General features: G+C 50.3%; 1 protein-coding gene across 2 annotated transcripts in view; it reads right to left on the minus strand.

The window, feature by feature from the left end:
• CNKSR3 (CNKSR family member 3) overlaps positions 1-13,669 on the minus strand; it is a 225,828-nt gene extending 212,159 nt beyond the window's left edge. The window contains exon 1 of one of the 2 annotated variants that reach the window (XM_066596055.1): positions 13,414-13,669. In XM_066596055.1, coding sequence (XP_066452152.1) covers positions 13,414-13,465 — 52 coding nt within the window. In that variant the 5' untranslated portion in view covers positions 13,466-13,669. The remainder of the gene's footprint in view (positions 1-13,413) is intronic. The other variant, XM_066596054.1, reaches the window with a different exon arrangement.
• Positions 13,670-13,956: the final 287 nt, after the last annotated feature.

A 13,956-nucleotide genomic window follows, 5' to 3' on the forward strand; every position in this document is an offset into this window, starting at 1 on the left:
TTTTAATGTATGACGAAGGGCTGAAAATGACCAAAGATAGGACATGCAGCACTATCAACGCACAGCGTTGAAGACGCTGCGTTTTGACACTTGTGTGAACAGTCCATTAAAATGAATAGGAGCCTTAAACAGCATTTAGTGCCGCACTGAAAAGGCAGCGCTAAGTGCTGTAAAGAAACGTCTGTGTGAGGGAGGCCTAAGGGGCACACGGAGGCTTCACTACAGAAGAGCAGAAACGTTTGGATGTCATCAGAATTCAGCGTATGATAATTACACGGCTTGCAGAACGGGACGGGCAACTGCTAGTTTCTCTAGACAGAGTGAACATGGCTATGGTCGCCAATAACTGTATGATTTGACGTGTACTTTGTATGCAGGGCAGCGATGTTGAAGAGAAGGTTACTGACACTAGTAAGTAGGCAAGGCCTACGAGGCCGTCACATTCCACAAAACTTCCCTAACTTGTTATTTTTGGAGTCTTGAATTCAAGCAGCACAGAAGATTTTCCGCAGATCTGGGAGGCGCCCGGCTCTTCTACCTTTCAGACCCAACTTTTACCACTTCATTGAAAACATTTTTGATACAATTAGAAGGCTACTCTCACATGAGTGTTCTGGCGCGACGGCAGATCTAGTGAGCTGAATGCAGACCACCATGGAACGCACGGGCATGCCAGCCTGACAGAGTCTACTGAACAAAACTCAGATCACTGCGGTACAGACGGGCATGCCGGCCTGACCGAGGGTCTACTGATCCCAACATTACAGAACAGTTATCTCTATTACAGATCTAGAAATGTGGCTGTAATATGTGTTTCACGTGAAACCAGTACAAGGCCGCTCTGAAACTAGCGGAATTTCACACCGGATTAAGGCCGCCTGCACACAGGTGGGTCAGATTCCGCGTGCGGAATCCGGCGCTGGCAGCGACGTCCACACTTACCTGTAGCTACTTTGCTTTTTCTGAAAATACACAATACACATTTTCTTTTTAAACTCCTGCTTATCTCGCGTCATCACCTAGCAATGACACGGAATCCGCAAACCTTTTCACAATGTCAGTTGCAGAAGGGTAGTAGATCGGACGTCTTCCATTGACTTCAATTTGCGCAAAAATGGAGCATGCTGCAATTTTTCCTTCTCACTCTTCTATAACATGCAATGAGCAGTAATGGCTGTGGAATTCGGAGGCGGACGCCCGCTCTGCATTTCGCAATGCAAATCCACCCATGTGCTACCTCGCTTCAACTACAGGAATGTTTCAATAATGCACATTGCAAAAATTTCTCTGTGAATGCATTAGCAGAGTACAGGCTACTGCTAAGGTACCTTTCACATGGGATGGAATTATACCGTAGGACACAACCAAATTTGCAGCTGCAGAACCCAACACCTAACCCAACAGGTGTAACTGCGGATATCAACGTGGAACTGCAGACAGGTTTTAAGCCCTTTCCAATTCTGCATCGAAATCCGTAGTTGGCTTGTAGACTTTGGTGTGGAATTTCCAGCAGCTCGCGGTGCGTCCTGTTCTATTCAGTGTTAAAGGTGCCTTAAGGGAAACCTGTCAGCATGAAAATGTTGTCCAAACAGCAGGCCACAGTAGGGTATATGCACAACAGTTTGTCAGGCACAACTCGGATCAGACAACACACGGATATCTCATCCGTGCGCAGTCTGACGAGTGGGACACCGCACACTGAAATGTGCTATTCTCATCGGGAAATCGGACATGCGGACATTTTCTTTTTTCATTGAGAGCAAAAAAAAAAAAAAAACCTGTATGCATAAACCTATTCAAATAAATCAAGTGCTAATTCCATTCAAGTGTCAGGCCTACTGTTCGTGTACATTTACCCTTACTTATATCTTACTCGCTTACATTTTTGTTCATTCTGAGCCTAGCGGTCAAGTGGGCGGTCCACTCATATAGGAGTGTACTTACAGAGGTAGCTGGAGGTCACTGACTAGACCTCTTGAGACCACAATGAGCACATAAGCAAATAAATTAAAGTAAAGTTAGATAGTTCTACTTAATCTTTTCCAACAAACTATAACCGGGCTCACACTGCCATATGCGTAAAATGCTGTGCGAGCCACACGTGGTTTTGCCTCTGTGGAGTCGGCCTATCGTCACATATGGCAGCGAATGTACTGCGCATGACAGCGTATCTTTTGCACAATGTCATGCGCAGTCCACCTGTTTTTGTTTAAACAGGTGTCGCTTCACAACGGCACATATATACGCCGCGTAAACCTATTGTAATTTCGTATGTGTGGTGTGGACTACACGCCCATGGACAATGGCTTCTCTTGCGTATAATATGCAGCAAAATAAAACATGCTGTGGTATTTTATGCGTTCGTGTATTACGCAATTCTTACACGCAAATGTGAGCGAACCAATGTAAGGCAACGTATTTAAAATGCCATTGAAGTACCATGTACCATACATGGTAATCTTCCGCTCGTGTGAGCGCAGCCCACATACAAGTTTGCTCGGTGTCTTCGGCTCTATAACATCATGCCCGCAGGATGGACGGCACATTCAATTTAACAGGCTCCTTTTAATGACAACCCAAAGTCTAAATTGGATACCCAAGGTGTGGGCAGCTGCCAGCCTACAGAGCGCACACTACCAACAGAAGCAATTTTCACAACACTACAGTTCATATTTACGCAATTCCCTAAAAGCGGTTTGACATCCAGTTAGCGGTTCCATCACCGATCTGACTCAAAATAAAGGAAGAAAAAACGCTGCAGTTTTTCCTCCGTCCAAAAGCATAACAGAGCAGGAAAGTGGAACCCTGAGGGCAGACAGGAAACCCCCCTAAATCTTCTCACAGCGTTGCATAAACTGAACCTAATTCCCTCTTTACTGTTGTTCCTTTCTGTTGTGTCCTGCATCAACTACACAAAAATGTTACACATATAATTACAATATTTAAAGATAAGCTTCTTCATAAATGAAAAAAACCAGAACAAAAAAAACCTTAAAATGTACATTCACACGTAGGGGAATTAGTGCAGAATTACCACAACTGAAAATATATCCGCCACATTCCACACCAACACTCACATCACTGGTGCAGACTGCACCCCTTGGATTGAAAGGGTGAAATCAGCTGCTAATCAGCATCCAAAGTCAAATCAAAATCCAGTTAATGATTTCAACGGTCATTTAGGAATAATTTACTGTTTATTACACTTGGAGTCAATTATATTCATCGGCTACGGCTCGCCCAGGCCACAGAAGCCGGCGGCTCATTCCCCGTGCAGTAGAATTTCCGCGGCAGATTTTGGTGCGGTTCTTCTCATAATTCGTATACGTTTGTGATGTAGATTTTACTCCCTTGTTTGAAGAGATTAAATCCATGCTGACAATCCATAGCATAAATTGACTAACTGCAGATATAAAATCTATATCGCAGGTCAATTAATGTTGTGGATTTCCTCTGCACGTGGATGAGAGTCCTTATGTACAATATTCCTTCAGGGCTTCACATTCCTGTGAACAATCAGCGACTAAACTGCACGATGCGTTAATGAGCCGCACTGGTTTATATGCCAGCTGAAACTGAACGAGCGAGCACCTCACGTTGAAGCGGAATGATTATCCTTCAATTTCGCTCATATGAATAATTTTATGAATGATAATTGTTCTTTCTAAATGAGGCATTAGTCCCATTTACCTGCGACTAAGATGCAATGATCTGCAATATCAGGCACAGCCACTACTAAAGTACAGAGCTGTGTCTAGTAAACAATGAAGGCAACAAACACTTCATGGGCCCACAAACAGCTGACTGGTGGGGGATGCCGAGAGTCAGACCCCTGCCAACCTAATATTGTCTCAAGTCCTAGATAAAATAGTGATTAACTGTATGATCCAAGTACAAAAAGACTCTAAGTCTGGTTTCCAAGAGCAGAAGGCTTCTCAATTTTTTCTACTGGGGTCTCGCCAGAGAGAAATCCACGATGCCGAAGCCTCGCCAGAGGGAAAGCCGCAGCCTCACCCATTCGTTTATATGGGGGCTGACCGATTCCGGAGATTCTTGTTTGAACGATCCAATGATGCATTTGCCTGTCTAAAAAGGCTGCACAAGTTCGAATGCGTTAAGGCCCGTTTACACCAGCCAATGATCGCTTTAAAATAAATAAATAAATTTAAAAAAAACCTAATCGGCGATTGTTTTAGCGATAATCGGTGTGTGGAAATGTGCGCCCATCATGCGCTTTTCAGGCACTGCTGGCTGATCCTTAAAGGGGTTGTCCCGTGATAGCATGTGGGGTTAAGCACTTCTGTATGGCCATATTAATGCACTTTGTTATATACATTGTGCATTAAATATTGGCCATACAGAAGTTATACACAGAAGACCTCTGCAGCGCGAGCACGCCGGAGCCGGACAGAAGAGGGCAGACAGCGCAAGCGCGTCTAATCCAGGGAGAAGGCAGCTTTAGTCGGCGCCATGGAGACGGGGACGCCAGCACCGGAGGGGTAAGTGTATAACTTCTGTATGGCCAATATTTAATGCACGATGTATATTACAAAGTGCATTAATATGGCCATACAGAAGTGCTTAAAGGGGTTGTCCCGCGCCGAAAAGGGTTTTTTTTTTTTTCAATAGCCCCCCTGTTCGGCGCGAGACAAACCCGATGCAGGGATTAAAAAAAAACAAAAAAAACGGGTAGTACTTACCCGAATCCCCGTGCTCCGGTGACTTCTTACTTACCTTGTGAAGATGGCCGCCGGGATCTTCACCCTCGGTGGACCGCAGGTCTTCTGTGCGGTCCATTGCCGATTCCAGCCTCCTTGGCTGGAATCGGCACACGTGACGGGGCGGAGCTACGAGGAGCCGCTCTCTGGCACGAGCGGCCCTATTCAGAAGGGAAAAGACCGGACTGCGCAAGCGCGTCTAATCGGGCGATTAGACGCTGAAGATTAGACGGCACCATGGAGACGAGGACGCTAGCAACGGAACAGGTAAGTGAATAACTTCTGTATGGCTCATAATTAATGCACAATGTACATTACAAAGTGCATTAATATGGCCATACAGAAGTGTATAACCCCAGTTTGTTTCGCGGGACAACCCCTTTAACCCCACTTGCTATCACGGGACAACCCCTTTAAATTCAGTCCAACCTTTAAAAAAAATTAAAAATAAAAATAGACATTCACTCTTATCAGAAGTTCTCCATGGGGAGTGCTGATAGCATTGTTTCCCATGGAGAACAAAGGATCTGAGCACAGATAACAGCCCTTGGGTTATTAACTGCCTTCAGCAAAGGCTTCATTTGCACATCTAATTGGTACTTAAGTAGCTGAGTAGCTACTTAATACTTTATGCAAAATGATCTTTCAAAGCGGTCACTCAAACTGTCCTTTGAGCGATCTTTGAGCCATCTGCTGGTGTAAATGGGCCATTAGCAGTGACGTCACTCACTCGTTTAAATGAGAATCGGCGCATCTAAAAGGACCCTATGGTATTCTTATTTAGCGCGGGCTTATACAAGTGCAATTTCATTGCATATTATGTGCGCAAAATACGCAGTAATGGAGTCAATGGAAGTACACTGATGTTTATTGATCCATTCACACATTTATTGCATATAAGAGCGTTAAAAAGAATGCAGCATGTTCCACTGTACCGCATATTATGCATGCTTGAGCCCTATTGTTCTCTATGAGTGCGTATGAAAAGGCTGTAGATATGCAATTACATTGCATATGCGCAGCGTTTTATATGAATGTTGCTAGGAAACAAAACAGTGACAGTAACAGAAAAAAAAAACAAAGAAACCAGGAAGCCAATGCAGAGGAGCAAGCGTGAGATACGCTGTCATGTACAGGCATACGTGGTCACAATCGCTGTGATCGTAGCTCCACACGCCGGGTAAAACCTCTGTGTATTACCATACGCTTGCGTGAGCCTGCCCTATATGTCTCCCAGAAACATAGTTGTAAGTAAATTAGTAAATAACCAAACTGAGAACTGGAGAAGTAAAGGATAAATCTGTCGACAGAGCTCCTATAGTTTTGTTACATTGCACTCGTGTAGAACAGGCCAACACGCTAATCTTCATTTACAGCTGATCTGCAAGGCCAAACACGGAAACACGCATGTTGGACCCCACTGGCTATAAAAGGGAAAGCCCAGCATATCCAGGACGAATGCTGCACTATTTCACCTAGTATTTCCACCTAGTATTTTCTGCGGAATCCAGCCCTACACCGCGTTGTCACTTAGTGTCCCACAATACGCAGCCTCCTGTACAGAAGCAGTTCACATCAGGAAAGTTGCACTTTAGATCCTATGGGACGGTGAGCCATTACTGGGGGTTCTTCTAAGCTCCAACAGTATGAAGCCAGGACTGTACAGAAAAGGCCAGAAACAAATGAAGAGTATAAAGTGTAACTAGTAGTAACAGTGGGTGCATCCGACTTGTTGTACACACCGTCAGAGCGGACTGAGAAGATAAGGGGATATCAAGTAACGTCAGACACTTATATGGAGGGGGGCATCCACTTAAATGGGTGTTACACGACCAGATTTGCATTTTGGATCCTGCGATCGCCATCTGCACGGACAATATGCGGACATTGAAAATCATTGACTTTCGCTGGTTCACTCAAACTTGCAAGTAGGAATTGTGGATCCTTCGAATGGAAGAAAAATTGCAGCATGCTCTATTATACCGTGGATTCTGCGCGTATGGGCTCCACTGGTCAGAGCCTCGGGAGCAACACAACTTCCAGACTGCTGTCTGCCACCTCTGTGTATTCCTCTGGGCTTTCCACAAGGAGAAGGGTTTTGTTTTTTGTTTTTAATGGTTCATACTATTTACAAAATAAGCAGTATAAACCAGCCGAGCCCAGAGAGCAGTATCCTGTCCTGAAGGCTCTCAATACACCTCACCACGACAGCACAAGAGAATGTCACCTGAGCGATAGGAGGGTATTCTCAGGGGGCTGGGCTACTTTCTGCTGTCATATCCTGCTTGTGATCTTTCTTCCATGCGGACAATACGCTGTCCATACGTGTACATCCGTGCTGAAAACCACACACAAACGCGGTCATACACTATTAGTTTCTGCGATCATTTGCATGTTATCCGCTGCAGATTTCCACACACAGAATCCAACCTGTTCATGTGAGCCCAACCTTAAAACGGATAAAATAACAATTACTGACAGATTGTTCAATAATGTTTTCTAATAAAGCAAATTAAAACTGCGAGTGATGAAGAGTAAGGAGCGTTTGTGTCCGGGCTCCATGTGAAGGTTGTTGTTTCACAGTCATGTGTTCAACATCTCAGCTGCTAAACTGATCAGTGTCTTAGTTCGCAGACACAGAGCTACTCCGTGTGCTCATACAGTGCATGGTAATCACCCCGAGACGCCCTGTGGACATACAGCGTGGGTCCAATCACCCAAATATTATGAGCGCATAATACGCAATGCAAACACATTCATGTAAGCCAGCCCAAATTATTGTACTTTGCCTAATGGTATTGTAATACTATTATAACAGGACATTATAAACATTGGATGCAGGATAATTAGCGCTCTTTAAGTACAGGGAACGCCGGCAGGTTCTGACAGCTGTTAGGCCAGTAATGGGAGAAGAATCTGAGAACTTCCCACGTGGTTTCACAGTCTGTAGAGGATTAGCTGGTAATCTCGTCATTGGAGGACTAACTGGTGTGAACATGGCAGCCTGAACAATTTCCAGCTGGGTTTTATGCTGTCAGAGAAGTCGCCTGTTTTCGTGCTGTGTGACACTATTCATGGCCACGTTACAGGATTACACGCAGCAACACACCTGAAGCACAATCACGTTTTCCATGTATCATCCACGGATATTTCCTATGGTGCTATTACACGGAAGCGTTTCCCCAGCTAAATGCAGGCGCAACTCCGCTGACACAGCCAGTCACTGCCAATGTTGTCTGCTGAGTCCGCTGCCAGCCGCTATCAGCGTTTCTCTGCCACCACGTTGCAGGGGAGAATGGTTGCATGTAACAGCACTCTAAACATCGAAGCAGCAATTCTCCAGTAATTCCCGTGTGTCTGAACTCGTGCTTCCATATCACGGATTTTCAAGTCGAGTGAAGGGATGAAATGTGCTGCCGATCTGCATTAAAGGGGTTGTCCCGCGCCGAAACGGGGTTTTTTTTTTTTTCTCAACAGCCCCCCCCCCCCCCCTTTCGGCGCGAGACAAACCCGATGCACTGGTTAAAAAAGAAAACCGGACAGTGCTTACCTGAATCCCCGCGCTCCGGTGACTTCTTACTTACCTGGTGAAGATGGCCGCCGGGATCTTCTCCCTCGGTGGACCGCAGGGCTTCTGTGCGGTCCATTGCCGATTCCAGCCTCCTGATTGGCTGGAATCGGCACGTGACGGGGCGGAGCTACACGGAGCCGCTCTCCGGCACGAGCGGCCCCATTCAGAAGAGAAGAAGACCGGACTGCGCAAGCGCGTCTAATCCGGCGATTAGACGCTGAAAATTAGACGGCACCATGGAGACGAGGACGCTAGCAACGGAGCAGGTAAGTGAATAACTTCTGTATGGCTCATATTTAATGCACAATGTACATTACAAAGTGCATTAATATGGCCATACAGAAGTGTATAGACCCACTTGCTTTCGCGGGACAACCCCTTTAAAATCTGCCTTAAAATACACAAATGGTGCCGATTTTGGTGGACTTGTTGCAGATTTTTCCATTGAATAAGAGCCACATAAAATTCCCCATGTGGGGACATATCTGCAGAATAAGAGCTCATGCACACGAGCGATATTCTCACGTGCGTAGTGATGCGCACAAATATCGCATGAATATAAAATCCATTCATTGCTAATTCACACAAAAAACGTTTTTCCTCGAAGCATCGCTGAGAGAGAAAAAAAAAAAAAAACAGCACATTCTGATTGTTCTCTCGGAACGCCTCGCACATTGCTTAAAAGACATCGCATGGCACTCGCATCCTGTGCGATGTTTCCTACTGAAGTTAATGGGAACATTTGCGATCCTAACAAGTGCGTGAGAATCACAATGTCACAGAAGCAATATGATTTTTAATCAAAAAGGCTTTGCATCTCCGTGAAAGAAAAAACAAACAAAAAAAAACAAAAAACACATGTTACAAGCGCGATATCGGACTTAGAACCTCGTCCCAACATTGTGCTTGCAAAATATGATTTTCATTGCGTTGCGGAGAAACTCGGCCCAATATCACGCCCGTGTGAATGTAGTCTAACAGAGGAACAACACAATGTAAAGTTCTACGGATACTCCGCAATGATTATTCACAACCTTTTACTACGTATTACTGCACACGACTGCATTTACATTAAATACTAACACTGTATTCGGCGTTATCAGAATACATCAAAATATGATCTTCAAAGAAAAATAAGCCATTCACAGCAAACAGCATTTAGCACCAAAACTACTCACAGCACGATATACTTTCACGGGTAAAAGTCGATGGTGACCCCAATACATGGGCTTATCACTTGTAAACTCTCAGCAATGTGAATGATTCTGTAAGCATTCCTACACCTCCTTATAATCTACGACCGATTTATCCAATAGGGCTGGATGTCCACGGGCGAGTTGTCATTGCGAGAACTATGGAAAGTGCAGCCTGATGTTCACGAGCAGAGAATCCTAACGATTCTCCGCTCACGTGAATCAAATCACGACATGCCACGATTCTCCGCAGTGAGACTATTCTTTAGATAGGCTCATCACGGAGACCTCATAGTGTTCTCCCCTCCTTCCCTGCGGCGGAATAGCGCTAGCGATATTTCATCCCGGCAGTGGACAGGCAGCCTAAGCCACATTAATCATCAGTCAGATGGCTGACTACATCTCAGGGTCACACACTAATGACACAATTTATATCAACCATCAATTAAAACATGTCCAGTAACTTTTTCTAAAGGCTTAAGCACCGGTGGCAGGTGGTGGCGGGTTTATGTTCTCATGGCGGCATCTTAATACTGCTGGGAGTTAATAGCCACAAGCGTATTACATAAAGCTCGGCCTCTTCACAGCCAGGCACACAACAAGCACAGAAACAACACAACAATGTGAGAAACAAAGTACAAGCCGGTACATGTAGACACAGGGTGCTCTGAGCAGCTGGCATGGGAGGAGCTGGCACACTACAACTTCTTCCCAGGCACGCCTGCTGGGTTATCAGAGGATACGGCTGCGCTCACACAGTAGGTCAGTTCAGGGGTTCTACCTCTTCTCCGTTTTTTGGAAAGAGAGAAACTAAAATAAAACAGATCAATTTTTTCCACAGTTGACTTCAATGGGGTTTCAAAAAAAAGACAGAAAAAAAAGTGGAAAGCAAGCACAAAGGCTTCAGTTTATTTTTGTTAGGTTTCAGGTTTTTTTTTTTATTGGAAAAAAAGCAGTTTGCGGCTTTATTTTTCCATTAAAAAACAGAAACCTGACAAAATGGAAGCAAATAGGAGCCTTGCCTTTTGCTTTCTCTTTCTTTGAAACCCTACTGAAGTCAACAGGGAAAAAATAAACTGATGTTTTTCTGTTTTATTTCAGTTTTCCTCATCCAAAAAGGAGCAGAGAGCCGCCTCACCTGAACGGACCCCAAGGGCGGCGGGGGAGCCGCCTCACCTGAACGGACCCCAAGGGCGGCGGGGGAGCCGCCTCACCTGAACGGACCCCAAGGGCGGCGGGGGAGCCGCCTCACCTGAACGGACCCCAAGGGCGGCGGGGGAGCCGCCTCACCTGAACGGACCCCAAGGGCGGCGGGGGAGCCGCCTCACCTGAACGGACCCCAAGGGCGGCGGGGGAGCCGCCTCACCTGAACGGACCCCAAGGGCGGCGGGGGAGCCGCCTCACCTGAACGGACCCCAAGGGCGGCGGGGGAGCCGCCTCACCTGAACGGACCCCAAGGGCGGCGGGGGAGCCGCCTCACCTGAACGGACCCCAAGGGCGGCGGGAGAGCCGCCTCACCTGAACGGACCCCAAGGGCGGCGGGAGAGCCGCCTCACCTGAACGGACCCCAAGGGCGGCGGGAGAGCCGCCTCACCTGAACGGACCCCAAGGGCGGCGGGAGAGCAGCCTCACCTGAACGGACCCCAAGGGCGGCGGGAGAGCAGCCTCAGCACTCCTTCACATGGGCGTACGCACATTTGTTCGCACCTTAGTGCTGCAATTTTGCAGAAAGAATTATACACAAAAAAAGGAAACTGGTGAGGGCGATTTTGGGCCCAATATTGTCCTCGCAGTCCTTCTGAAAACCCCTGGAAGTGAGGCGTTTTCACAAGGAAACATCCTCGCATCCCTGTGGGGGTTCCCTTCATCTCCGCCAGAGCTGTCACAGTCGGCCCTATTGGAAACATGTGGGAGCCCCTGCATCATCTTCCAATGATTTCCATGGGGCCTGTGGGGCTGCTACAGCCGAGCCCATTGAAAACACAGGATGATATCGCAAAAAGAGAAAAAAAAAATGATATGCTGTCTTGTGTTTCCTGAATCGCAACGCGGTACCATGCAGGGAAACATCGCAAGTGTGAACAAAGCCATTCAGAAGAATGGATTTCCTATTTGTGCATCTTGCACAATTTTATTGCCAGAGTGAAGGTGCCCTTACTGTAGTTTTTCCGCCCGCAGGGTGTGTTCATTTGTGCGCGGCCATCAAGACGCAACGCTTTAAGTGGTTAATTGGTTCCATTTTTTTTTCAGCAGAATTACACAGTGTATTATGCATCTCCTTGCGTAGTGCATGCGCATTTGCTCACCATCGCTGCCCCCCTCGACACCGTCGCTGCAGCCTTACCGCTGCCCCCCCCGACACCGTCGCTGCAGCCTTACCGCTGCCCCCCCCCGACACCGTCGCTGCAGCCTTACCGCTGCCCCCCCCGACACCGTCGCTGCAGCCTTACCGCTGCCCCCCCCGACACCGTCGCTGCAGCCTTACCGCTGCCCCCCCCGACACCGTCGCTGCAGCCTTACCGCTGCCCCCCCCGACACCATCGCTGCAGCCTTACCGCTGCCCCCCCCGACACCGTCGCTGCAGCCTTACCGCTGCCCCCCCCGACACCGTCGCTGCAGCCTTACCGCTGCCCCCCCCCGACACCGTCGCTGCAGCCTTACCGCTGCCCCCCCCCGACACCGTCGCTGCAGCCTTACCGCTGCCCCCCCCGACACCGTCGCTGCAGCCTTACCGCTGCCCCCCCCCGACACCGTCGCTGCAGCCTTACCGCTGCCCCCCCCCGACACCGTCGCTGCAGCCTTACCGCTGCCCCCCCCCGACACCGTCGCTGCAGCCTTACCGCTGCCCCCCCCCGACACCGTCGCTGCAGCCTTACCGCTGCCCCCCCCCGACACCGTCGCTGCAGCCTTACCGCTGCCCCCCCCCCCCCGACACCGTCGCTGCAGCCTTACCGCTGCCCCCCCCCCCCCGACACCGTCGCTGCAGCCTTACCGCTGCCCCCCCCCGACACCGTCGCTGCAGCCTTACCGCTGCCCCCCCCCGACACCGTCGCTGCAGCCTTACCGCTGCCCCCCCGACACCGTCGCTGCAGCCTTACCGCTGCCCCCCCGACACCGTCGCTGCAGCCTTACCGCTGCCCCCCCGACACCGTCGCTGCAGCCTTACCGCTGCCCCCCCGACACCGTCGCTGCAGCCGCACCGCTGCCCCCCCGACACCTTCGCTGCAGCCGCACCGCTGCCCCCCCCGACACCTTCGCTGCAGCCGCACCGCTGCCCCCCCGACACCTTCGCTGCAGCCGCACCGCTGCCCCCCCCGACACCTTCGCTGCAGCCGCACCGCTGCCCCCCCTTCGCTGCAGCCGCACCCCCCCCTTCGCTGCAGCCGCACCGCTGCCCCCCCCGACACCTTCGCTGCAGCCGCACCGCTGCCCCCCCTTCGCTGCAGCCGCACCCCCCTCGACACCTTCGCTGCAGCCGCACCGCTGCCCCCCCCCCCCGACACCTTCGCTGCAGCCGCACCGCTGCCCCCCCCTTCGCTGCAGCCGCACCGCTGCCCCCCCCTTCGCTGCAGCCGCACCGCTGCCCCCCCCTTCGCTGCAGCCGCACCGCTGCCCCCCCCCCTTCGCTGCAGCCGCACCCCCCTCGACACCTTCGCTGCAGCCGCACCGCTGCCCCCCCGACACCTTCGCTGCAGCCGCACCGCTGCCCCCCCCTTCGCTGCAGCCGCACCGCTGCCCCCCCCTTCGCTGCAGCCGCACCGCTGCCCCCCCCCACCTTCGCTGCAGCCGCACCGCTGCCCCCCGACACCATTCTTGCCCCTGACAGCATTATTGCCCCCTTAACCGCTGCCCCTGACACCATTACTGCTCCCTCACACAACTCCGTCCTCTCCAGGTCGGTCTGACACCCTGCTCCCGCCGCCGAACTGACCTCTCATCCAGTCCACTACTTGCGCTGGACTCCACTCCGTGACAGCGTCCATGGTCCCGCCGTCCCTCCCCCAAAACGGTGTCTCCTCGGATGACCAGCGGAGCTCCTCCGACACATCCACTTCTCACGTCCCCATAGCGCGGGCTCATGTGCAGGACACGGCCGCAGACGGTCACAAGGTCCTCGCACTGTATGACGGGGAAGAAGCGGCGCTGACTGCCTGCTGTGACGAGCTGCTCATCCCCTCCTAGTTCAACCCGTCTCCGCCTCCCAAGCCTTGCCATGCCCCGGCCTCTCGTCCTCCGTCAGCGGGTCCCTCCCTCCGGCCGCTCATTGTCCTTCTCCTCACACCGCCCTCCCCGATGGAAACAGTTCCAAACATCAGCCCCCTGTGCGCCGGCCGCCATTGTTCTCTGCCCGCATTGTTAGGGCCTGACGGCGATGGATAAGCAAGGTGTCATAGATAGCGCGGAGAACTAGACGCCCCGTAGACCGTGCTGGTGCCGCCGCGGCAGGTGTAGACGGCCAGCCGGCCCGATGAGG

This window comes from Eleutherodactylus coqui, chromosome 3, assembly GCF_035609145.1.
Source record: "Eleutherodactylus coqui strain aEleCoq1 chromosome 3, aEleCoq1.hap1, whole genome shotgun sequence".
Classification (NCBI taxonomy): domain Eukaryota; kingdom Metazoa; phylum Chordata; class Amphibia; order Anura; family Eleutherodactylidae; genus Eleutherodactylus; species Eleutherodactylus coqui.